Source organism: Kryptolebias marmoratus, linkage group LG17, assembly GCF_001649575.2.
Source record: "Kryptolebias marmoratus isolate JLee-2015 linkage group LG17, ASM164957v2, whole genome shotgun sequence".
Lineage (NCBI taxonomy): Eukaryota > Metazoa > Chordata > Actinopteri > Cyprinodontiformes > Rivulidae > Kryptolebias > Kryptolebias marmoratus.
In genome coordinates this window covers 14,441,876-14,468,509 of record NC_051446.1, presented here as the reverse complement: position 1 = coordinate 14,468,509, position 26,634 = coordinate 14,441,876, and the positions used below count along the sequence as shown (strand labels likewise).

Genomic DNA, 26,634 nt, shown 5'->3' with positions numbered 1-26,634 from the left:
TTAATTCATTTATTTTTGTCTGACATGCAGGGTTTTATTCTTTTACATTCAAGTCTTCAGCTTCTGACAGTGATCATTTGTTGTCAAAATAGCCTGATTTATTATTTTTAAAAACCTACAGGACAAAATTTCTGGGTATTATTATTATTATTATTATTATTAATAATAATAATAATAATAATAATAATAATAATAATAATAATAATAATAATAATGCAAAAGCTATTATTCCATTTGCCTTCCTGCTTTTGTCAGTGCATTACCTTAGTCTGTTCTGATCAAAGGGATTAGGAGGTTGGAGCCATTGCAAAACGAACACAGCATGAATATACTCCAATGAATCCATGTAGCCACTGGAGGGTAAAAAATGACCCACATTGATCTCATTTCTCTGACTTGGGAGGAATTGCCTTGTGGGCTTCTGTCAGGTCATGTGAGCCGAGAGGTTTTTCCATACCATGCACTCTCGTTTTCCGCAGAATCTCACCTTCCCTTTATTTTAGATTTTTTTTTTTTTTCCAACAGCTGCTGCCATTTTTAGCAGTTTTGCAAACCGTCTTAGGATGCCTCTCTGAGTCTGTTCACTTATGAACTGTCCCAAGTTTAAGGTTTGGACTTCTGATTAAAAAATTCCTGTTGAGTAACTTTGTTTACATTGTCACTCAGCTGAGAAATATGCGTGTAATCAAAGCGAAAGAGGGTTTTATAGTGGATTGTGCTCAGCCTTTTATAGGATAAACTTATGGCTGTAGTCAAAACCCATGATAAAAAGAGACAGAAGTGCCAGGCAGCTATAAATGTCAAAGCTCTGCAATTGATTTGTTAACTACCGTTCCATAGACTGGGGAAACGCAAGTGGATTATGTAAGCGAGTTAATTAGTTGAGCTCTTTACTGAGAAGGAAGGATTGTCATATAAATGTTAATTGTTGTTCTGCACATAGTCGTTCTCTCGCAGGTTTTTTTTTTTTTTCTTTCCTTCTTGGCAAACAAGTGCCGACTACTCCTGCTGTGACTCCTGTTCAAGTATGTTACCGGAACCGTTTTGGGAAAGAAGAAGCTGCCGGGCTGCACGGTCGACTTGCAGATCCGTGGCTACAAAAGCTCCCAAGATTTGTGCTGCTTTCCTAGTTCTCATCCACAATTTTTTTTCTTTTTTTTTCTCGCTCAGTTTCCTCCTCCCACTCGCTGGTCCACCCACTGACAGGATCAGACAGAAAAAAAATCATGTGTTAGGCTTTTTTTTTTTTTTTTTTTTATCCGGGGCAGCATGGTGCTCTGGAGTAAAGCCAGCCGGAGATTCAACTCGAGGCATTCAGTGACTAATGCACATCTTGGGAGGGGAAACTGAAGTGAGCCTTTTGGGTTGGCGTAAAACTGTCTGGAGTGGGGTCAGAACCCGTAACCTCAGACAGTAGCAGCAAGCGATTATTGCGGCTATTAGTAAAAGCTAGCTGCGGTAACCGCCTGCAGTTATAAGTGTGCAGAAAATAACAGCTGATTTTACGGTTTAACGTTAGCTTTTAACCTTGTCTTCTTTTCCCTTACCAGGCCAAACCGATCTATGCAGGATGGCTGCTTCTTGTTCCCGAGGGAACAAATTTTGACAATCCTTTACACAGATCTCGGGTAAGTGTTCGGGAGAGTTTAACATGTTGATAAATGGAGTTTAGCAGGACTCGATGGACCTTTTATGTACTCTGTCACTCATTTGATAAAAGTCGAAGTCGCAGCAGCTCTGTGACTTCGTCGTGCAATCAGCAGATCCTTGTGGGAGGTTTTTTTTGTTTTTTGTTTTTAATCAAAGGAGGGCCTTCATACGAGGCAGTAATGAGCCTAATATTGACGTTTATTTTGCGAAACGTTACCCTCCCTATCATCATGTAATGGGAGCCTGTTTTTATCAGCTCCCAGATTATACTGTGGTGGTGCATCCCAGAAGAGGACCAGGGAGAATGTGGGGGAGGAGAGGGAAGGACCTGGTTCTCACAGCCACACTGATGGCTTCCATATGGGCTTTTGGGGGGGAAAGCACCTCTTGATCTACTATCAGCAATCTGCTGCTGCCACTTTGACATCATCCCTGAAACGTTGTGCTTGTGTTTTTCTGTTTTTCGTCTTTTTTTATAGTCAGCTTTTCATTGCAGGGCTATAATTGGGAGCTTGTACGTAAGCAGAATAGTTATGCAGACTAACCAGTAAACTAATAACAGAGTAAAAAGCCTGATAGCTTGAGTGACTCATGTTTTAGGACCACATTGGCTCTACAGGTTATTGGTCTGTGGTTGTACATCGTGACACTGAGTTTGTTATCTGCAGTTGCTTCTTGTGACTCCCATAAGTGTCATATCTTTATGGCAAATGCGAATATAACCACAGCATTACTTCAGTCTCACAGATACAGCTTCTCGGCTTCTCTAATCTCTTTTAAATGGATTAGGTTTTGTTGGAATAGAAGCTCATGAAATTTAACATCAGAACCAAAAACGTGGGCTGATATGATGACTGAGGATTACGATTTGTAAAAAGAATACTCTGTAAACAAAAAATGGACAATGCTCTCCTCTGTGCGCAACATTTGGACTTCCTCTTTCCACAAATTAGCCATTTATGTGTTTTTTATATGCCTTAAAAGGCGTGTTGGATAGATTTTCGTACTTCCTCACTGCCATCGACCAGCTGCACCTCGAAACTATCCACTGTACAAAGTTCCACACTGGCAGAAATGCGAGAAAGTCAACATTTCTGCTTTGAATCCAAGCGATCGCTTCACATTTCTGACCAGCCAGAAAGGAACAAAGGTTCCGTGCAGATGTGTCGACAGCGAGCTGCAAGAACTCCGAAACCAGGGCTGCAAGAACAAAATGAGAGAGAACAAATTCCTCGCTTCTCGTGAAGTACGCAGCAGCCTTTAGTCGTGGTTAACGTCATCAGATGTGAAACGTTTTGTTGGAATTTTACAGCTGGAGAAAAAAAGGTGTTATTTGATGGGTTTATGAATGTTGGCCGTGTTTGCGTGTGCAGTTAGGGGGGGAAACGTTCTTAAACTGGATGATCTGGACCAGCTGATGCATGTTGATAAAATGTTGTCGGGCTTGCTTCAAAGTCTCGTAAATGGATGGATTCCGAGAGGGTGCCGGTGAACGTATGGTAATCTCTCAAAGGCTTGCTTGGTCTTGTGCATTGAATGTTTAACACTGATAAATATGAACTTACAAGTCTGATTTATAAAAAAACAAATTACACTTAAGATATTTTTCAGCTGTCAATCTTACTTAGCGTGGCATAGCTCAAACCTGTTAATTAATAATGTGTTAACATTTTCTCCTAACGCGTTATTATTTACAAAATATAGGTTTCTGCTACGATTATTACAAGTGTGTCTTCTTTTTTTAATCTTAACAGAAATGGCAAAGAAGGTTTTTCATCCTCTACGAGCATGGACTACTTCGCTACGCTCTGGATGAAATGGTAAGTTTAAGCTTCTTTCAGTCTAATATTTATTTAAAACAACCTAAAACTGTAGCTTTAAACGAGATCCCTTCACAACAGTCAACCAGAGGCAGGGTCTGTTTAAGCAAACAGGGCAGGGAAAACAATAAATGAGCTGGTATGAAATGACCCAAGTTATTGTTAATTAGCATATGGTGACAAAGAAGAGAGGGAAACGACAATAAATAAAACAAAACATAGTACACTGTTAAAAAAAGGAGAAAAAGCCACCTCATAGTGAGAACAGGAATGTGTTGAGTACAGCTACTTTATTAAATTTGGCATTTGTTGGCGAACACTTTTGTTTATGTCATAGTTTCTGTTTCCTGACTGGCAGTAACTCTAACGTGACTTTTCTTTTTTTTTTTTCTTTTTAAAGTTTTGGTTTCTTAAGCACCAAATAACAGACGAAAAAAAAAAAGATCTCAAAACAAACTTTGTCGTGTCTCACACTGACGCCGTTCTTTTCAGTTGTGTCAAACCCCGATCTCTACCAGATAAGTTGATAACGTGCATGTAGCTTTATTCCTTGTTGGAAAGTGATAAACCATCGATTTATGCAGACAGAACGGGTCTCAGATGCGTTGTTGACCATGTCTAAAACAACTTAAAACGGTTAAAGTTACCAATTGAGGTATTCTGCGAAAAGCCTTTCTATCAGAATGAGAGTGAAAATCAACTTGCTGCCATCTGACTTGGTTATCACCACATCAGTTACACCAGGCCTCACTCAGACACAACAGAGTCTTCATGAATGAGCTAAATTAAGTAGCACAGTAATGTCAAAAAGAATGAAGTGACACTGCATGGTGTTCATACTAGAAGTCATGTGCTGGGCAAGTTGTTTGTTTAGTGGCTGAACACACACATTGTGTAAGAGTCCTCTGAACTGGAAAAACCACACTGTAAGAAAGATCTGACTGATCTTCATTGGTGCTAGAAATCAAGTCTAAATGATTTAATATACTGATGGTAAAATGTGAACCAGGTATCGTGTAAGTTTACGGACACGTGAGGATGTAGTGTCAGTTTTATGCCGTGCAGCGTGTTGCCTCTATGAATATTGATTGACCCAAACCGCTCCACAACAACCTGTTTTTGTTCTCTTCCGAACATGAGACGTGCTTTTAAATGAGGTGAAAGCAGAGGTTGTTGATTCAGCGCTTATCTGCATTTCACACTTTTTATGTCAGAGGTGCTATTGTCCAGCGTGTTAGACAAAACCAGTTTTTATGCAGTGTAACAGAAACTAGATGTTGTGTAGATTTTTAAGTCTGAGCATTGAAGCCATTATGCAGGCCTACTGTAATAGTTTTTTTTTGTTGTTGTTTTGCATTGTTATCAAACATACATCTAAATAATTAAAAATGCTTTGTGTGGTATACAAAAGGAGGGAAGATCTTTGTCACTTATTTATGCTAATTATGGAAAGACAAACTATACTGGCCCCGGAATCTTTGTCCTGTACCCATTATGTTGCGTCTGGGAGGCATGATGACATGGGAAGAAAGAGGATTGACGTGTTTACAGAAGAAGACGATTTAAAAAAAAAAAAGAAAAAAGAGGAGAGATGTGCTTTCATTCATCACTCTTTCTGGATGTCACTCTTCATCTTTTCATCTCCTTTTTGAATGGAGGATCAAAAGAAAAGGGGTAGGAAGGGTCTCGAGCTGGAAATATCAAGTGACACTAAATATAGAGCCTTGCCTGTCACACTACTCATGTTGGAATAATTTATCTTGATTGAACACTTGCACAAACTTGGCTTATATTGTATTTATTTTTTTAATATTGGGCTATTTTTGTGTCAAATAAGCATATTACATGCAGTTAAACTGTTCTCTGCAGAATTTTTAAATGTTTAAAAGCTGTATTATGAGTAACATCACACTATATATATATATATATATATATATATATATATATATATATATATATATATGTGTGTGTGTGTGTGTGTATATATATAGAGAGAGATGTATTTTATTTTTTAAGTACAACCTTCATCCAGACCACATCAGAACCCCCACCTTGGAGGACTAGTTAGGGTTGTGGATAAGGAGGTGCCCCTCCGTTTTCCTCCCAGCTTAGTTTTATGGCCTCTCTTTTGGTGTAACCAAACCCAGATGGGCTGTGGGTCCGATTTGCAGGATGTGGCATGGCCACGGGGGGAGCAGAATGGGTTAGAGCCCCCCCNGAGTCATTGATTTTTAGGGTTGCCAAAGTGCAGTAAATATACCCAACAAGACACTCCACTGCTATCAAAGAAACAGCTCGTTCTTTAAACAGCTGTTCAAAGAAGCCATGTGCGCAAGACAAGTGGAGGAAAAAAAAATTACAGCTACAGATGATTCTTTCTCTCACTGATTGGAATGATAGAAAGGCAAAATATAAAAACTGTTTTGCTTAGAAGTTGCACGGCACTGGTGGATTGGTGGATGTTCCCTCTGCATAGGCATGAAAACATTTAGTTTGTCTAAGCTACTTTACTGGGTATAAACACTGTGTCATATAATCTTTCGGAAACGTAGGAATGAGATATTTCCTCACACCATCAGTTTAGTCACTGGTGCGAGTTAGACTTTCCAAAAGCTGCCCAACACAGTTATGTCAGCCCCATGTTGCCATGGCAGCATGCTTTGTCTCTTTGTTCGGCAACAGTTGACCATGGTATGTGTAACATGGGGCAGATTGTGAAGAGCTCTAGCAGTCTCTGTCCTGACTGCAGCGATACAGGACAAAATGCTGAAAGGAAAGCACGAATGTGTGGCCTAAGGTTCTCTCCAGACTCAATCATTCGGTGAGCGAGACTTTCTACCGCTGCTGCAGACGTAAACATCGGACACAGCATCAAAACAAATGTGCAAAGCAGGGTTAGACAAAGTCACAATTTAGTCTAAACTGTTTTAAGTGTGCGTGTGTTTGTGTTGGGCAGAGGGTCCTTGACAGCAACAAGTGTGACAAGGTGTCTTACTTGTCTGTGGAGCTCAGAGAACTCTGTTTAAAAACATGCCTTGACGACCATAAATATAATAGTCATTAGAGGTAAATCAAAATGACAAATCACACAGCTGTTTGATGTTAGTCATTTAAGTAAATCTGGAACATGCACTGTCTATTATCACCTGAAAGTAAGAACAGAAACATAGGTGAGAAGGACTCTTCAAAATGCCACTTTGCTGACGTCAGTGTGTTTTTAAAAGGATCAACACCAACACTCTAATAACGGCCTCACTACACAGACTTAAATACCCCACACAACACTTAGCTCCCATTGACCAAGCGCTGACCCAGTTCAACCTATTCTCCCTGACACAGGATCCCCAGCAGGTGATGGACATTTGATTTCTTCCTGATGTTGGTTTTTATTAATCTCCATAACTCTTAATTACAGTACGAGGACAATCTCGCCTTTCTTCATTCAGAGGCTTTTGTGAGAATTTTGTTCGCTCGTTCTGGTCAGTTGGTGTATTTTAGCTCAGGCTGAAACAAGCAGAGTATACTTTGCAAATAAAATGAGGCTACCTATTGAGTCGCATTACACAAAAGGCCCATTCAGGGATGCTTTGATTGCATTTGCCTTTAGACTATATCGACTGCAGTTGAAGGTCTGCATCACTGCCACGTACCTTGTTATTCCAAACAGAACATGGTGTTCTCATGACATTTTGTCTGCTGAAGTCATTCTCATTTCATCTCGGCTCAATTAATTTCCTGTGTTTACTGGAATTCAAATCGTGGACCTCTGCCCCATAGCGGTGTCCAAGAGCTGAGAGCATTTTGACAAACTTCCTTCGATATCCCACATATTTGTGCATTCTTTTTGCTTGAGACACACAATCCTGCTGCCTCTTTTGACTCTCTCAGACAAAAAACATATACAACCCCGACCAAACATTTGTAAACACTCCACATTTTTTGTTTTTTATTCTTGTAAAATCTAAAATTTAGGTCTTCTTTTTTGCCAGTTTGTTTGAGCTTTTGTCCAGTGTCCTCACGTGGGGATGAGGAGAACTTTGCAGGAATTGTTGCCTCTAGGCACTCAGGCAGGGAAGAATCAGAGACAAACTCATCACTGCAACAAATTAGCAATACTTTTGTACCTTTATCTAACATTTGAGGCAAGCAATGATAAGCTACCCTTTAAGTACTTCAAATTTTCCCTGCTAGTTGTGTGGAAATGGGTTGAAAACTGAGAAAGTAAAACAATAACTGAGAGATTAGTCAATTTTCTTTAAGATCATGAGAAACTTCTGACCACATTGGGTCACTGAAGATTAGTTGGAATGGAGGTGCTATAAAGCTTGTTGGTTTTGAACTAAAATGATGCGTGAGAGTCTTTTTTTTTTTTCTTGCCTTCCTCTCCAATGGTTCCTGTAGGAACAGACCTGCTGGAATGTAAATAGTCATAGCTTATAGCGAGGTCATTGCAGTTTAACAAGCTGTCAAACTGCTATTTATGACTGCTATTATTTATATGAACGATAGTGCAAAAGATATTTTGACAAACTGTTCTAAATGTGGAAGTGTAGCAGAGAAAGAGGCATGGTTGAAAGCAGAAATCGACATTTCATTTTGTTTCATGTTCAAAATGAATTTTGTTTCATAACAGAGATCAACATGAATGAATTCAAAGGATATTCTAGTTTGTTTAAAGTGAGGTTTGTGTGGAGTACATATGAGTAGTCAGTATCTTAACTGCGATAAACGGCTGTCAGAGCGATACAACCTGTGCTCAAGTCGATTCTAATGCAGTGCCTTTTTTAGGTTCACACTGCAACATTTTCACCTTTTTTGCAATCTCACTTCTTAAGGCTGACTGCTTTTATTGTCTATTTAATACTGTTCCTTTTTTGTAACAGTGTGTAGAATTGGGGATAGTTTTTGAGACTTCTGTTACAGTTTAATCTCATATTAAAATTCCTAGTTTCACTGAGACCTCCTCATTAGCATTTGAGCTGTTTGCTGAGGGAGGCTGGAGTGCACGTAGGAGAAAAGGAGTAAAATTCTGCTTTTTAAATCATCTGGGCTGAATCCCTTCCAGTAATGCCTCACGATACATGATGTGTGTAATATCCTGTGTGATCAGGTCAATTTAGGAAGCATTTTAAAAATATTTTTGTAAGTAAAAACGCATGTTGATGTGAAAGTGTCTTATTTTATCAGAAAATAGTGGCTTGAAGATCCCAAATAAACACAGGACTGTATTTATTTGTTTAGAGAAGTAGCTTATTCTTGTTAACCAACACTCAGACATCTCACCCTGGTTGGGACATTCAGTCCAAGAAACCTCAGGCTGAAACCGTGACAAAAAGGCTGACCTGACACAGATGAAATTTAACAATAAGTTGTAGACGACGTGAAGTGTGTTCACATTTGTGCCTCTGCCTCACACTGATCACTAATCAAAGTCCAGGCTGTCCACCAAGTGACCCGGCGTGTCCACATTCCAACTGAGCACTGACATGGACACAAGTTGACTATTACTTGAGGACCATGTGGAAAATGGACAAAGTGTATTTTTATTTCATAAGTTATCAGTCAGAATTTGTGTTGGGCGTTTGGCCTGTTTTTGGTGTCAAACTTCTGTGTTCTTCAGTTTGTGCTTCTGTTTTAGTGGCCATATCGTCCCGGATGTGGGTAGGATAAACGTCTTATCTTCTCCACTTGTTCACTGTTTGGATATGTCTGTTTGTTTCTTTAGTCAGTACAGTAACTGCGTGGCTCCGGGCCAAGTTTAGTCTCTAAACATTAAACTCGAGAGGTTGGTGTGTTTGTGAACCAATATGCCATGGCACCACTATTCCTCAGTGTTTATTTTCTTTTTGTTGGGGGTAAATACAGGTTGCTACTTTTATGAGTGTAGAAAAAGCAAGTCAGGCAAAGTAGGTCATGTTTTATCAATCTTTTTATGAATCTTAAAGATACATTTTTTTTTCTTGGCGTGAGCTTTTAGAGATAAAATGTGACGAACAGAAATGCCTGCTCTTGTTCTCTCCATGATCACTAAGCTCCCCCTTTTCCCTCCAGTTTTTTTGTTTGTTTTGTGTGTATTCCACAGCCAAAGGGCTTAATGAGTCTAAAAATAATGGCTTTAATTAAACTGGTTAAATTGTACTCGGTGAAACATCGTTGTTCTTTGCCATTCACACTCAAACACAAAACTCCTGTCTCCTTCTTTGGGTGAATCAGCAGAAACCTTGTCTGTGATTAGTTAGCAAAATAAATAAATAGAAAGTTACTGAGTTGAACCAACATTCAAGGCACTTTAGAAAATATCATCATGTTTTCTAATGAACCTAAAGCCAAATCTCATTACAAAGTGTTAGATCCAAAGGTTCAAGCACTGTAAGCTATAAGGAAAAATAAATATAAACTTTTTTTAATATTGCTTTTAAAGCTGAATCTAATGCAGAGTTCAAAGTTCATTAGCCCCTTCAGGGAAATATTACTGTCACTGTTCACGTCAAGTATTTTTCTATCTTTTAATTTTGTGAGTTCTTTAGTTAGTTCTTTATATTAGCTAACAATGAATATGATTTTTATGTATGGTCGAGCTAATATCTTCACGGTGAGGCTTTTTTTGAAGATCCTTTTTCCACTTTGCTCCTTCTCCATGTAACCTCCCTTATTTCCAGTCCTTCTTAATGATTCCCAACTGTCCATTAACCAGGGAAAAGCTTTCTCTGGAAGAATTTAGTCAAATCGGTGCACACTCTCTCTCCTACAAGGTGCTTACTTTTACTTTTTCGTGACAAATCCTGATTCACCCCGCCGTCCTTTTACTGCTTGCTTATTCTACCACTCTTTCGTATCTCCGTCCTCCATTCCGGTTCTGCCCGGCCAATAAATCAGTTGTGTTGGAGAGAGCAACCACCACTATTGTGTAACTTCTTTCTCCCAAACCCTCCCCTGTCTATAAAGCCAAACAGGGCCTGACGGACTGCTTGCTGAGTTTGTTCTAAACACTGGACCAGGACATTGACAAAAGGTTTCATTTAAAGTATCAGGATGAGGGGTTAGCCTGCTCTGAGTCAGGCACTCATAAAACAGTGGGGTAGTGGGAAAGGTGTCTGCTTGTGCACTGGTGGGGGAGTATGGTCACTGAATAAAACACCACTTTATTTTTTTTTTTTAGTGACCATATTGGTATTGTTTGACCCAGACATACACTATTGAAGGACACTAGTATGTCTGCTTAATTGGTGTTTTGATTGGATAAACTGTCCTTTGGGAAAGCAAATTTCTTATTGATTAAACTAGATCCTTTCATGCTGTAGCTGAGGCAGACTGTTAGTGGTAACATCGCAGCCGTGAGACATCTTTGGATGAAGTCCAAGTTTGTAACTTGGCCCATGGTTGTGTGCCTAACAAACTGTGGCTTTGTCACAGCCTGCAACGGCAACAGCTGCAAGTGAGTGTCTTTCAGAATGCAGTGGCATTGGGTGACCTTCAACCTTTTACTGCAGGCTAGTGACCTGCCAATCCATTCACCTGTTAAGGTCCCGGGCTCTGCAGCCAAGATATCTTTAGAAAAAGAAGTGCAGCCTTGGATCCAGATCCAGGATCTGGTGACAACTTGTACAAGTTCAGTAGAAATGGAGAAAGAACTGTGATGGTACTTAGTTTAACCAACCAACATGAACTGGCTCACCTCCACCTCCTGATCAGCTTATAGCTCTCTCAGCTGTAAAAAGGAATAAAAGTTAGCTGAAATTTAAATTCCCAAATGATTGGTGTAAAGCTGGAAAAAAAGTCTTACAATTAATACATAGATCACTAGTTGTGTAAGATATGTTGCAACCTTTCTGTATGTCAGCCAAGAGTCAGAACGGTTAAGTTGTAATCTGTAATAATTACAGTTTATCTGAAATTTGACACTGAAATGATTCATTATCTAGGATTTTGTAATGGTTTGATTTCTATTATTTAATACAGTCTGTCGCTAATATCGATGCAGGTTTTAACATGTTAACCAGTCCAAGAGCACAAAGAAATGTCGCAGTTCATTTTTATACCCTAATAAGCTTTCTTTTGCCTCTGAAGTTATTTGTTTTGAGTAAAAGATTAACTTGTAACAAGCAGATTTTTGCCCGTAGACGTTTTCTATTCAGTGCCTGGTGCTTGCTACAAATTTGAGGTGATTTGAATTTTCAGTGGAACAATTTCCTATCTCTTTTCAGTTTATTTGGCTCCTTTGAACAAAATGATTGAAGGTTTGGTTTTTCAGTTTTAGTTTTTATGCATGAACTGCAGTCTTGAACTGTTCTAGAGATCATCCAGATGGGTGAAAATTAAAACTTAAATGCCCCCAGCATTTGTTCCAAACTGCTTAGATATTAACCCCCCTAAGTTCTGCTATTAAAATGTGGGAACTAATGTGAGACTAATGTTTTCTCTCCTTGTGATTCACGCTGTAAGGGCACATCTCCAGCTGAAAATGGAAGAAGTAATGACCAAACTGTCCACACATCCTTCTGAACAGCTCTGGTGTTCCCTTGTGAAAAATGAGTGTAAGAGTTGTTTGCCTCTCTCCTCTTCCAGGGTTTCTTCATTTACTAAAGAACAGAACTGCAGAAATTAGCTTAGTGATGGCATTGTTTAGAAACTACCCATTCACCTTGACCTCGTTTCTAAAGGTCCGTGTAAGACCGCTGTATGGGATCGCGTGACCTCGATATTTTTACTGAAATGGAGCCAAGAAACGATCCGAGCTGCAGCTGTAGGGCTTGTTTAGGATTTATAAGGTTTAACTGCACCCGGAGTCAGTGAGTGAGAACTGGAAAGGTGGACTCACTTCTTCTCAAATTAAATTTCCTCTTCATCCACTTGCTGTCTTGTGTGTCCACATAACAAACTCTGACATGTACTTTGTTGTAATTCTTTGTAAGACAAAAAATTAAGAACTGAGATTTCTCACTTAGTGTGCAGTTGCAGATGACTTTTAGCTCAAAAGAGTTGACTTAGCTGGCAACAAACAGATCAGGCACTTTAGACAGTTGCATCTCTTTAGACACAGTCATCCCTACAACACATTACCATCCTGTGGCATTAATGTTTCTGAACACAGACACAAGACTGTGTGTTAAGGTGAACCCTAAAAATATGACACATTCATTAATCTGGTATTTCAAGCTGTGGTGATTAAACAGGCTGTTTTTATCATGATTATTCAAATTGAAAATCACTTGATTCATCGTGGAGGGTTAACAGGGATGGTCTGAATTTGGTCACTGGAGGCATTGGATTCATTTATTTTTGCATCATCCGTATGAAAGGAAGGTTTTATGGCTATTCTTTGGAACTAATATCAAAAGGCAAATGTTTGTCATCAGTGTAGTAATATTGAGATTGTTTTTTTTAAGGCATTTTGTTTAGATTATATTTTTGTGTGCTTAAACTAAATTCAGTAAATCAAGCAATTTATTAATCAGAATAGAAAATTATGTTGTTGAGCTAAATGGTTTGCAGCTGGCATGAAGCTCTGCTCCTGATTTACTCCTTTTTAACAGGTGAATGTAAAATTTGAAAGTTTGCAGCAGGATTCGGCAATTATGAAGAACCTAGGCTTCCTCAGAAATAAAGTCTGCTTAATCACTCCCCTTAAACAGCCTGTCTTGCATTTCCACCTCAGAAAATTGTCCAGGAGAACACGGCATTACCTCCCCCACCTCTTCTCCCAGGATCAAAATAATGTTCAGCTTGTTCATTTTCTCCCTGAAGTTGCTAATGCCGTGTTTTGTCTTGTGCACAAATGTTGTTTATTTGATCATGTTTGCGGTCGGTGCCGTATAAGGCTGGAGCATTTTCTCTTTTACTGTTGTTGCCTTGGTAATGCGCGGCCATGAATCCGGGAGGGGGAATAGAGTCTTAAAGAACACTACAGGGGAAGGTGTGTTTGTCTGGCTGTTAAGTTCCAAAATCAACAACCTTTCTTCAGAATGAGGCCACCCACCTTTAACAAACTTTTAAGATCAGCTGTGGTGACTATTGCTGCTGCAAAATCAAACCAGTGTAGAGCTTCTAGGAATTGTCTTTGGTCTTGCAAGAGCTGCAGTGAGCAAAATGGATTGGTATAAATGTGTTGCTGTGGAACCTGAGCAGTATGCACAAATGCATTCAGGGCCAGAAGCACCTATGATTAGTTTGCCTGAGCCTCTCTGTGATAAAACGGAAATTGTTAATTTCGTACGTAATTTTCATCTGCTCAGTTTTTCATGCTACTTCACTACAATAGTGACAATAAATGATCAAACCAAAGCTAGTTAGAATTATCTTAAAGCAAAGTTGTGGTTGAGAGCTTTGAGCTTGAGCTAAAGATTTTCTTTTGACGGATTTCACATATATGACGTCTTCTAGCCTCAAGATAGATTGGCTCAATGAATTGCTGCTGGAGCCCGAAAAGCTTATTGACAAAATCTGAATTTTGTAGCAGAACCCAAGTTTCCCAGGCAGTCCTTCCTGTTTCAGAGGACCGATTATGACAGACACCATCAATTGATCTTTGTGCTTTATCTTCTGTTCAGGCTCTGAGCAAATTCCTAGACCCCTTAGATTTTGCTGTTGCTTGTTTACTTATTTAATATTTTTGGACTGCTTATTATTCAAAAGAAATGGTTAATAAGCTGCTGAACCTTGTTTTTTAAGCACATAATCTGTCACTACACATCTGTGTGGATAAATGGGTGAATGACTGACTGTAGTGTAAAGTGCTTTGGGGCCCTTGAACTAGATAAAGTGCTATACAAGTACAAGCCATTACCATTTACTATTCCCAGGTAAATTTTACCTTTTACCTTGACATTGCCTCAAACCAGAGTTGGCTCCGTCTGGTTCAGGGGTAATTGTCAGCCTCTGTCTGAAGTAACAGCTTTCTTTTTGCCCAACAGTGGAAATTGAATTTATTCATCGCAGATTTAAAAGGCAGCTAGAAATAAGTTAAAGATTACATAAAAGCACTGAATATAAATTGATCTTCATGCAAACAAGAACGAAGCAAACGTGATAAATGTTAAAGGTGTGTATTAAAAGGGAAAAGGAACCTCTGTGAGAAAGCAGACACACCGACAGCAACTTTTCTCAGACAGTGCGAGTCTGAACAGCCAAGAGAAGCATGACACAACTCGACTGTAGCACCTGTTTCTGCAGCCAGCTCATCTACTTTTTTACCACCCAGACAAACAGTTAAACATTTCTCACTCTCTTATTTTTTATGCTCCCATTATCACACATTACATTAGAACTATTTGTTAATGAGGCCATTAATCCGCTGAATTGTTTAATGTTCGCAGCTCCCCACACTAAAGTGCATGCATTTAATTGGCATACCCTGCAGTGTTACTGCACAGTGGAAAATAAAGCACAATCCTGGCTTCTATTTGAAATGAATCCTGCTATGTTAGCAGAGAAGATTGCCTTCATCATCCAACTTGCCCTCCTCTGCCGCCTCCTCTGCATTTGCTGGCTGCTGGCCTCCCAACACGGCATTAAACCACCCACATCTTCTCACCACACTCCAAGAGAAGAGAAGCACTGCCACCTCCCACAGCCCTCTCTGAACTACCTGGTACATTTATGTGTGAACTGTGTAGCGATTTGGTTTGTGTTCCAGTTCATTTTTCTCAGCACAGTGTTGCAGTAAGCCTTCACCATAGCTGCTTTGCTGCTGCTTCGTAACTGAATGAATGTCCTGATTGCATACCAGCAGAGTGAGGTGTTTCTGAAAATGCCTGGAGGACATTACTTGGGCCTTTAGCAAGTTTTCCAAAATTTCACAATGTTGCTTAGTCTGATTTATATGGAGAAAGCTATGCATTTGGCTGCAGTAGGCATAGGAGTTTGGGATGACATTACAGTTGCGTTATTGTGTGTTGGCCTAAATTTGTCTTGGTATAGGGGGAAATTACAGGACTGTGAGAGCTGTGGAATAGAAAAGATTGTAATCATCTTGGTGACCAATCTGCCAGCTGTACTTCCTGTCTCAATTGCTATGTATATCTTTACGTATATGTCTGCTGTGGGCTTAGGAAGCAGCAAACGGTGGTTTTATAGTTCTCTACAGCAACTTTAAGGTGACTCTATCCATCTGGCACCTGAACACGTCTCTCCAGCTGTTTGTTGGCATGCTCATTTGTATCAAAATCTGTTTGCTTTTGTTATCCAGAGTTGCTATGGAAAGATTTATTGTATAATTACTGTTATTGGCAGTGAGCAGAAGATGGACCCTGAAGAGACCCGAGTCTAGGCAATGTTCATGACTCAAAAAGAACTTGTGCCAGGTCATCACTTTTTTTGGCCCCGATATCTTAAATGTTCAAAGTAAAACTGTTTTGGATGCAGGGTAAATTATTTGGACTTGTTCCAGCAGGATTTACTAGCACTGTTTTAAAGAGGAACAATGTCACTAAACGTGTGAAGTAATAGCATTTGAATTTGTCATCACTTAGATTGGTAGACAAACTGGCGCCTACTAAAAAGAACCAGAAAAATAGAAGCATCTAATAAACATACAGGTTAAAGAAAGACCTTCTGTAGTTAACGTAATTTGTATATGTTCATACTTTAATAGGTGAACAAAATTGATGCTGTGTTTTGTAATTTAGTTGTAGAGTAAAATGTAAACCCTAATGGCCCTCAGCCTGTTTACCTAAAGTCTTGCTAGAAATGAGTCTGTCAAAACCAATAATATTTATTGCAGAAGAAGAGAATTTACTTTGCAATCTAAACTCAAACAAGACCGTCACCAGTTTTCTAGAACAAGCACATATTTCTCCCACTGTGTCATGAGGGAGAACGGGATGTTTTGCTAACCCGTGGAATGACCATGAGTGAGGGAAACCAAGGGCAAAAAAACATTCATGCATGTGAGGAACTCGCTCATTAGTATTTTTTTAAACAGACCTTTTTTTTTTTTAAACAAAAAACTAATGAACACTGTTGTAATGATGCTTAACATCTGGACTGACATATGGCTGCTGTATACTAAAGAGAGCAGAGGTGAGTCTAAACTATACACTTTGAAACGTTGATGATATTGTATTGGCCTTGACTCAGTCTGTGGTATTAAGGCTTCAACATAATTTCTGTGTTAATGTGCACAAGGCCTACATGCATGTACTTGTATTCATACTATTATTAGGTGCCGATGGAGCACTGCTACAGATCAGAACGGAGAAAAAATAATCCTGAGTGAATTCTTTTTTTAAAACAGTAAATGAAGAATTTTGTCCTTGAGTAATAAATTGTAAATGTAGATAACAGAAAGTTCCTCCCAAAAGCTTTGTTGTTTTTCTAATTGCATTTTCCCTGTTGGTCCTATTTTGGTTCTTTGTGTGTTTGGTGCCAACTTGCACACTATCCACTCAATCACAGAGTCTTGGACTGCTCATGGGCCATGGAGGTTCCTGACAAACCCTTGCAGCCTTCTACAGATAACCCATAAGTTAAAGTTGTAAAAATCAAACCCACTCTGTTACTTAGTGTGTCTGTGATGCTGCCCTGGGGGACTAGTGTGCACAGTGCAATCCTCAAAACGTCCATGTCACGCATCACTTTTTTTTATTTTCACATAATGCTAGGAACATGGTGCTTTTTTTGTCATTTGGTCTGCTTCACATGTTCTGCTGTGAGACCCACAGAACAGCTGGGCATACAAAACCTCATGCTTTCGATCAAATAAGTCCTTTCAGTAATGCCATGAGGCTAAGCAGTGACATCAGCCAAGCAAAAGATTTCCAAACTCTTGAAGTGATGCCAATCACATTAAATTACCTCACATAAGGTGGCAAACTCTATTGTACAGCTTGCTGTCTCAGATAAGTAGTGTGACAGAAAGGCTTACCTGAACTCCCAACACACAGTGTTAGCCAGTCTGATATGTGACCAAATTTTGCGCCAACATTTGTTGAAAATCAGTCTATTTTTGTGTGCATGGCTTTGGCGAGTGTTTATAAAAATTACAGTTTTTCTGTGTGTGTGGATGGGAGATACAAACAAAAGAAAATAAATGAGTTTTTAAAAATATCAGAAATTGTTTAGATAAGGCCTCAGGGATTATATACTGAATCCAAATGATTTAATTTGATTTGTCAGTGTCTTTCCTCTGACTCCCTTTGAGACAGTATACAGTAGAATTGTTTGAACCTCTTCAGAGACTAGCCTTAAATTTATTCTGGCTTTCTAATTTCCATGCTTTGATCACAAAGAGATTTTTGTTTGTGCCTGTTGTCTCTTGGATAGATTTCCTTGTTGAGGGTTAACGGGAGGAGTGGCTCTGTGGACTGTGGTTGCTGACAGTTCCACATTGTGTGAACTGGTGCTTATTAACAAAGGGCCCATTGTGGAAAGAGGTGGCCCAGGGAAAGCGGACAGGGTCTAGGTTAGGTGACAGAGGTGTGGATTTGGAGGCCTGGGTCTGGGGGTTTGAGCCACGGTGGATGGCCCAACATTAGGGGTGTGTGTTGGTGCTCAGCATGCTCAATGCTGGAGTTTGACGGTGAGATCTCATGTAAACTGTAGTATTTTTATTTTGAAAAACGCTGCACTTCCACTTGGCTACAACCTTCATGTGAGCTTTGAAATCTCTGTCATCTGTGAACAGATTAGGTTTTTTTTCAAAGGCGTTTCAGTCTTTGATTTATTTTTTCTGTGCCGTAGAGAATCCAGCGCAGTGATTATAAAATAGGAGGCTTAAGCTGCTTGTACAACTGTTCTCAGATTTTGAAATATTTCGCTGTTTATCCTCTTTTTGATTCCAGCTCAAGGACAAGTCAACATGTTCAGTGTACTCTAGATTTGTTTACACAGTCTGATGGCTGAGCAGTTCAAAGTCAGACTACAAACCCCCCTTTTTTGTTCCCCCGTTCTGCTGCGCTGTTGTTAATAATGTCCATCAGGTCAAGATTCCCAACTCCTCTTTTGTCTTCAAATCCTTATCCTCTCTTTATGTTTCCGAGTGATGAATGCTCTCAGTTTAAGCGGACTCTCTCCTCAGTTTGATTCAGGCCTGGTCTTTGCCCAGCTGTTTGTCAGCATTCTGTCCTTATCTTTTTCCTTTCTACCAAGAGCCCCTTTATGATAGGTCATTTTAAAGTCGTGAGCAGATGAAGTTAAACTAAAACAAAGAATGACTGGGTCACTTAGACTTCATCCAACATGTCAAAACCATCTGCCTAACCACATTTTTATGGCAGATTTTGACCCTTTTTTGCAATACAGACTGATTAAGGAGTTGTTAATCAAAGTGACACCTTAAAGTAAAATAATATGCAGCGCGTCTCATGTCCCCTCAGGGGGTTTATTAACACAAACTGTTGCATCAGAGCAGATGGGCAGTCTTTATTATGGATGACAGGATATATTTATGTAACAGTCAAATTTATTTGGTCACTTTCAAACCTTTTAAATGTTTTGTCTGACTCTGTATCCTAATATATGCCAATTTGCTCAAGGCAGTAATTCATCATCTGCAGTCTGGTAGTTAAAAGAAAGAGCCATTGTTGTATTTTGGTGTTTTAATGTTTTGTTTGCATGCGGTGACTGTAAACCCGTTCAGCCACCATTCCCGGTTAGCTGTTTCATAGTACACGTTTACCTCATTGTACAACTATAAATCCCCCAGTTAACAGAAGATTATCCTGACTTGTGCAAGTCATTTAAAGGTCGGACTAAGTAAAAGTTATATTTCTGAACTTGCAGTGATTTTTGCATTTCTTTCTTTCATGCGATGTCTTTCATAAATAGGCCTAGACAACTTTAATAAAGTTTGGAATTACTTGGACAGGGACACTTTTTTAACCATTGTAATAAGATTATTAAATTAAGTTTGGCCTTATAGGTTTTATTTATATTTAAATGTTAAAGTTGTCTCTTTCAAATTTGTTTATTGCAACTATTAAGTTAAATATTACAGTGATAATGTGTTACTTGCATTTGGAAACTGTGATCTTGACCTCAACATTTTTCTTTTTTTTTTCAAATAAGCCAAGTGCAAGTAAGGAATGGTATCCTTGGAAAAATAATAGTTCTTCTTTCCTTTTAACTATCAGACAGTAGAAACATTAGAAGGGGATAACAAATTGATTTGGTACACTGCAAGGTGAAAATAAAAAGCCACATTCGTTAACTTGGCATCATGTAAAGGGTCAGACTTCCACACAAGGATTATTATATTGAATCATCACAGAATTAACATTTTTTACAACATCTTAAAAAGTCAGAATAAGAAAGAAAGATTAAAAAAAGCAAAATTTAAACTGAAGTAAGTTGACAAACTGAATCAAATCTTTGCCTTGGTTGTGAGCGTCAGAGGTAGAGGGAGTCAGTCCGTGTAAAAGTTTGCGTGTGGGAGAAAAAAAAAGTCCGTATTTCCAGACCATAATTGGTACGCGACAGTAACTCGATCATGTTTCGGTACAATTAACCTGTAAATGGTGTCAGAACTCGCTGTAAATGCCGGCTCACTTGGTGCAGAGCATTGCAATGAAATGCAACACATCTGTTCCTTGTGTTAGACTTCTATTCATTGCAAATGAGCCGGTCTTGCTTTCAAAGCCACTGTGTATTTACTTAAACCGCTATGTAACACCCTAAATCACTGTACACAAGGCAGTGTTACTCTGGAAGTCATGCTGTGTTTGTTTAGCTGACAGCATCAATGACGGTGCTCATAGCTGAGTCTGAACCTCACAGCTCAGCTTCAAACAGACAAATATGAACTTATATTGGTTTATAAATTTAACCTCATTTTTACATTCCTTTCTCTAATACCATATACAAATGTTGATAGCGTGGTGCTTATGAAATAAAATTTTAACAAAGGAAACTAGGGAACCATCGTGTTTTTTTTGTGTTTTTTATAGTGACACTACTAACTGTAGTTCCTAACTAACTACTGTTTAGTGCAGCTCTGTTGCAGGACCTTTTATACCTTGAACATCTCGAGTGTCTGAGGCTTTGATAGGGTGTAAAAGTCATCATCGAAAAATGTGAGGGGTTCTGTAAACAAGCATTTATCCGGTTATTTGTTGTGACCATGCAGTCATGATTTAATAAAACTCAAGTTTCCCTTTTGTAACTCAGACTTTGTTTCCACAGAGGAGCAAAGTTATCTGTGCCTGTCCAAAGCCAAGTATAATCAGCCCATTGTTTTACTTTTCTAGTGACCTAATATCAGGTGACTGCACAGTTCTTGAATGTTGGGGTTTTACTGTTGTCACTATTATTCTCAAAAGACAATTTCACACTAAATTCATCAGAGTTGCATAATAGTTTCCCGGTCTGTTTCTTCTGTAACAGTTTGTTTGATGCGAAGCCTTCAAAATAAGTTGCACATGTAATGCAGCTTATGCAATTACTTCATTTTAAATGCTGCAAAATATGAAAACAAGCCTCAGCAAGAACATTTTGCCAGTGCACAGGCTGTTACATCACCATGTGCTGTTTCAAGCTTGGCTTTGGTTTTGTGTAAAGGCACGCCATGTGGAGGGTCCCGAGGACCCGTCTGTTCACTTCTTAACTTAACGCTTCTGCCGCGTCTGTTTGTTGTGATCCTCCAGCCGAGCACGCTACCCCAAGGCACAATCAATATGAACCAGTGCTCGGATGTCATCGATGGGGAGTCCAGGACGGGTCAGAAGAACTCTCTGTGCATCCTCACCCCTGAGAGAGAACATTTCATACGAGCTGAATGCAAAGAAATCATCAATGGGTAAGACCATTATCTGCTACCATAGCAACCATTATAGCCTGTTATCGCTTCTTCTTTTGGCTGCTTCCTTTAGGGTTCGCCACAGCAGATCATCTACTTCTGTCTCACTCTATCCCGAGCACCCTCTTTTGTCACACCAGCCCTCTGCTTGTCCTTGCAAATAAGCTCACAGTATGTCTGTAAATACAGTAGATTAGACGAGTGCACAAGGCTCCCAGAGCTGAAGGAAAATGGTTGTGTGCAACTCCTGTTGCAGCCACAACTGTTCTGCCCCCTGCTGTCTGCTTCAGGCTGTGCTTTTCAGAGAGTTGTAATTCACTCTGCAGTGACAGTGCACATTCTTGAACGGTTTCCTTTCCCTGTTGATCTGGCCTCTCTCCTTGTGTTTACAGACCTTCAAACTTCAAGACACAAAGCGCACTACACAGACTTGAATCTTCATAATCTAATTCTTTTTCTTGCCTGTTGTCCTCTGCTGCATGAAGAGTGTTTCTGTGCTGCCTTCTCTCTCCATGGCTGGAGCTTACATGTTATGGCTATTCTTAGAGAGCTGTGACTCACAACACCCACTCTTCATTATGTTACCTGCTCCATCACCGAACACCTCCCACGCTCCTGTCATCTGGCTTCCATGTGTTGGCTCTAGGCATTCAGACAGCCATACTTGTCCTTTCAAGGTTGTCATTAACTGGCAAGTGTTATTTTATATGTTTTCCTTGTTCCAATAATAAGACGTTCCTCTTAAATGTCTTTTGACTCATTATTAAATTATGAAAACAATGTTGTCCAGGCACTCATCCGTTTAAAATGCTTCATGATTGCATCCTTGTCAGCCTAAAGTGTGACATGCTACACCAAAGGCTTTTCACTCTTTAATGTGTGTGTATTAGAAAAAAATAAAATGGATTTGTGTTTTGTATTAATGTCACAACTTGATTAGTCTAATAGTTTCTGATGGCAGATTTAATGTGTAATATATGCAGTTCTTAAGTATATAATGTAATTCACAAATGTTTGGGAAAATGAGAAGTAGAGTGACGTCTGTATCATGAATGGGTCTGGCATGTATCAGTTTCAAGGAAACGAAGTAAGAAAATTTGCTTTAATGACCAACAATGACCAAAAAATTAGGATTAGAATTAATTTAAATCATGTTACCTGAGTACCTACATATGTATGTTCTGCATGCTCATGTGTATTCCTACAAATGTGAGATTATTGTGGGGTAGTTACCAAAAGGTTCTTGCTTTTCAGTCACAGAGTTAAAAAAAATCCAATAAAATAATCATTATTAACAGCCTAATCTTCTAAACTGTCTAGCTCACTTTTTTGTTGTTGTTCTGTTTTGTTTTGCACCCAGTCAAAAAGTACTTTTTAAACTGAAGCTAATTGTTCTAAATGACATCCTTAATGATTTGAATGAGGGATGCAGTGACACCATTTAAACCAATCAAGTCTAAATACTTACATTTAAGTACTTGCTGATTCTGAGTACCAATACAAGTACTAATGAGTGTATTTACTCTTGTTAGTTACTTTGAAAATAAATGTGTTTGAAAATCAGAAGAGCTTAGTTTCTGTGTTAGGTCCTCAAACAGAGCCAGGACAGAAAGTCTTTTCCAGAAGTGTCCATTGGTGAGCAGTGAGATTGTCTGGAAGCTTGTGCTTAGATCCGTATATTCCCAGTGAAGATCATGCTTCCAGCAGGTCTGCACATCCTGTTGGAGTCAATCTTATTGAGGTAGGCTATGGTAGAACATTTCAAATGTCTCACCTATTTGCCATCTAACTGCAGCAGCATCAGCCACCCTCCGCTGTGCCAAAGAAACCATCATTACTACCAATTAGAGGGTGTGGGACACACAGCTTATCTGCTTTTTTACTTCAATATTGATATGTAACAAATTGGAGCAAAGTCACAGAGCAAGCATCATTTAGGTTTTGACTCTTTCACACGGATGGATTCATTTTCTAAATTGAAACTTTAAACATCTCTGGCTGTTTCATCTGTAGGTGGCAGGAAGCACTGACGGTGTACCCCAGGACCAACAAGCAGAACCAGAAGAAAAAACGCAAGGTTGATCCTCCCACTCACCAGGTGATGCACTGACACATTTTTATTCTCTCACTGAACAAAGTAAAAGGAACGAGCTGCCAAAATCAGTAAAATGTCATGCATTTTTAGTGGTAATATTTTGCTGTAATGATTTTATTTATTTTTTTAAATGGATTCTTGAATGCTGCATATTCTTTAAAAATTGAATTAATTGAACTTTAGAGTATAGTTCTATAATGCTGGACACAAAACCAGAGCTGCTGAACAGTAATCAAGTAAACCAACATAAAAAAAAACCAATGAATTCTTTATTTTTTCTATTGGAAACCCTTCCCTGAATGTTTATTTTCATAAAATCGATAACAGTCACTCTGATCTTCCATACCTTCATCCAAGTATGAGATGTGTGGATGTTTGTGACAGTCTGTTCCAGCTTTTGGTTTTATTGTTCCAAGGGGATAAAGTCTCTGACAGGTATGTAGAGCGGACTGGAAGAATAACCTGAAACTCTGTGTTTGGCCCGATTGCACCATCTTGTCCTTAAACAATTTAAAACATTTTGTTTTTGTTCTTCTGGAATTATTTCTCCACACCGAGTCAGGTTAAAGGCTGGCATGTTCCTTATCGTAGGGGAGGTATTGTACGTCCTCTAAGCTGAAAATATAACTCGAACAGGTCTCAAGGTTACTTTAAATTAGAACACGTCAACATTGGTAAAATGTGGTTTTCGTTCCTCTCAATGCAAGTTGCAAACCTAAGTAAAGATACACAAAGAGCCACATGATCATTTCATCTACCTATTGATGCAGCTCCACATTTGTCATCTTTGTACTTAATTCAGGAAGCTGCACTCAGTTTCTGGTCTCATTGTAAAGACTGATTATCTCTATAGTAAACTGCATTTTAATTAGAAATGCCCCAGTGTGCTGTTTGTATAGAGTTGTTGACGCTGCGTTACCGTAGTTCCAAACTTGGATCGTTTTTGGTCTTTTCTCTTCTGTTTTTCTCCTCGTTGTAGCACAAGCTTGTGCAACAGTAACTTTCCTTGTGAAACACAACAACCACTGAGCAGTAAAAGAAGCATCAAATCAAAGGTTTCTGCTTTGAGGACATTTTTGTAATCAAGTTTTTCTAATTACTCCCTGAATCCTGTCAGCCCTACAGCGCACAAAAGTGAAATAACTGTTTGTAAATAATTTAAAATTAGTATAATTATGCCTGTTTATTCTGAGCTGTTTCTGTGGGACAGCATCTTCATTAGGAATGACAGATTATATCTTGTTTTGGGCTCATAATATGAAAATAATACATTGAAGGAGAAATATTTTTGGCTTTATTTGACAGTTTGAGGCATTCTCTTAAAATCTTGATGAAATGTTTATTGCCTGTGTGGTTTAGTCAAAATTCAAAAAGTAGATTAAAGTACCACATCGTTCTTTTTTGGCCCGTTTATAAAAAAACTTTTTTTTTAGTTTGTATTGATCCCTTTTGTAGATTTTATCTCCTTGAGAGTTGTGTTGAAATGGTCCAGGTTATTAAAACACCACCGCAGGTAGGTACGTTGAGTAACTCAACGTTAGTCAGACTGTTAAACCAGTTTAACTCATTTTGTTATCCGTTCTTTCCTTTATGTCTCCACAAACCCTGTCCCTGCCTCTCTTTGTGTTATATTTACTTATTGAATTTTTTTTTTTTTATGTTTCTAAGGTCTAATGTTAGGAGCTGTTCTTTATGGGATTTAATTTTAAAACATGACACCTTTTTTTTTTTTATTTATTTGGTCGGTATTTATTAGTCTGCGCTTACTCAAAAGTTCTTCAGCACAGAAAAGAAGGAAATGTAAGGTGGCCATAACTTTATATTCTAACTGTATCAGATGAACATTATAACTTTGCTCTATTGTGCCATTTTTCCTGAACTACAAAGAAAGAATATATTTAAGTATGACCTCTGCTGTGGAAATATGCAGTTTGAAGGTTTCCCTTTTCTTTAGACCTACACCAGCTTTTTCCCCTCAGAAAGAGACACAGATGTGACGTTTTGCTGCCAACCACTTTTGTAACATTTTATATTCCATCTGTTTGGATGATGGACTGCATGCTTTACGCTTGGCCAGGTTTTTTTGCTATGATCATTGCTTTTCAGTTAAAAGGACTTCTAGTATTTCATTGGATGGTATCATGATTGATGTGAATGAGTAATTTTATTCCTACAAATAGTAATAAACTTCCAACAATTATCGTCAACTTTCCCAAGTGTCATCCAATACATGAAGTAGATAAATTCTGATGACATTCATGTAAGATTTTTACAAATGCTTATTGATTAATAACTTAATAACACTGATCCCTCGGAGTCTGTGTTGCAAATGTTTGCATGTGAGCCTGCAGCCACAAACTTTGAGAAATTTGCCTGAGGCCCAGCAGACCCTGCACAGCCAAGTTTCTAAAAAAACAAGATTTTTAGAATGAATATAGAAAAATTGGGATATTATATCAGTGATATTAAAGATATGTATGCAAAGCTGGTGCAAAACAATTACATTTAGCAGTGTGAGAGGAAGGTGAGCTGAAACTTGCAATGAAACATCATTTAGATGCACAAACCACAAGAGGAAGAGGAAAGTTTTCAGGCTAAAATTAGACACAAAATATATGACAAAGCAGACCACCCACCGCGAGAAACACTTTTTTCTTTTCCCTACCTCCTTTTTGAGGCCAGGCCAAATTTGCCCAGAGTTCGTTGTCTGGTTCCTCTAATGACGGCGCCCTGAACAACACGGTGACCTTGTTTTGACTTACGCTAACAAGCTCATTTGCTGGGAACCAGTGGTGACACAGTTCTGACTGCGACCGCGTCCCACATGTCACTCCTCATCTTCTCTTTGTGAGAAGCGAAGGTCTGTCATTTCCACCTTTTGGCGTTGATCTGTCTCTGTTGTTGGACTTTCATTGTCAGTGAGATTAAAAAAAAAAAGGAAAAAGATAAAAATGGACACAAACATGGAGTTCAAAGTCTGTTTCAGTCATTCTGTAGCAAGCTAGGAACAAATTTGAGACTGTAGCACTACGTGTAAACATGTCACTTGCAGTGTTTGAATGAGACACATTTTCTGGTGGGTCCAAATAATTCGACTAGCAGAATTTGACTAAAGCTGAGAAGAGTTCAAGTTACTTTTTTATTAGCACATCCCTTTATACTTATGGAAATACATTTATGCAACTTAAGCATTGCTTACAGGTGCTGGTCATAAAATTAGAATATCATGAAAAAGTAGATTGATTTCAGTAATTCCATTTAAAAAGTGAAACTTGTATATTATATTCATACATTACATACAAACTCATATATTTCAAATGTTTATTTCATTTAATTTTGAT

The 26,634-nt window shown here is 38.7% G+C and overlaps 1 protein-coding gene across 4 annotated transcripts in view; it reads left to right on the top strand.

The window, feature by feature from the left end:
- Positions 1–26,634, top strand: part of si:ch73-103b11.2 (protein outspread) — a 52,072-nt gene that overhangs the window by 2,941 nt on the left and 22,497 nt on the right. For all 4 annotated transcript variants that reach the window (XR_001808617.3, XM_017418320.3, XM_017418318.3 and 1 more), the window contains exons 2-5: positions 1,551–1,628; positions 3,405–3,470; positions 21,047–21,198; positions 23,212–23,296. Coding sequence is in view for 3 of the 4 variants with exons in the window: in XM_017418320.3 (XP_017273809.1) it covers positions 1,551–1,628; positions 3,405–3,470; positions 21,047–21,198; positions 23,212–23,296 (381 nt within the window). In the remaining variant the exon portion in view is untranslated. The remainder of the gene's footprint in view (positions 1–1,550; positions 1,629–3,404; positions 3,471–21,046; positions 21,199–23,211; positions 23,297–26,634) is intronic.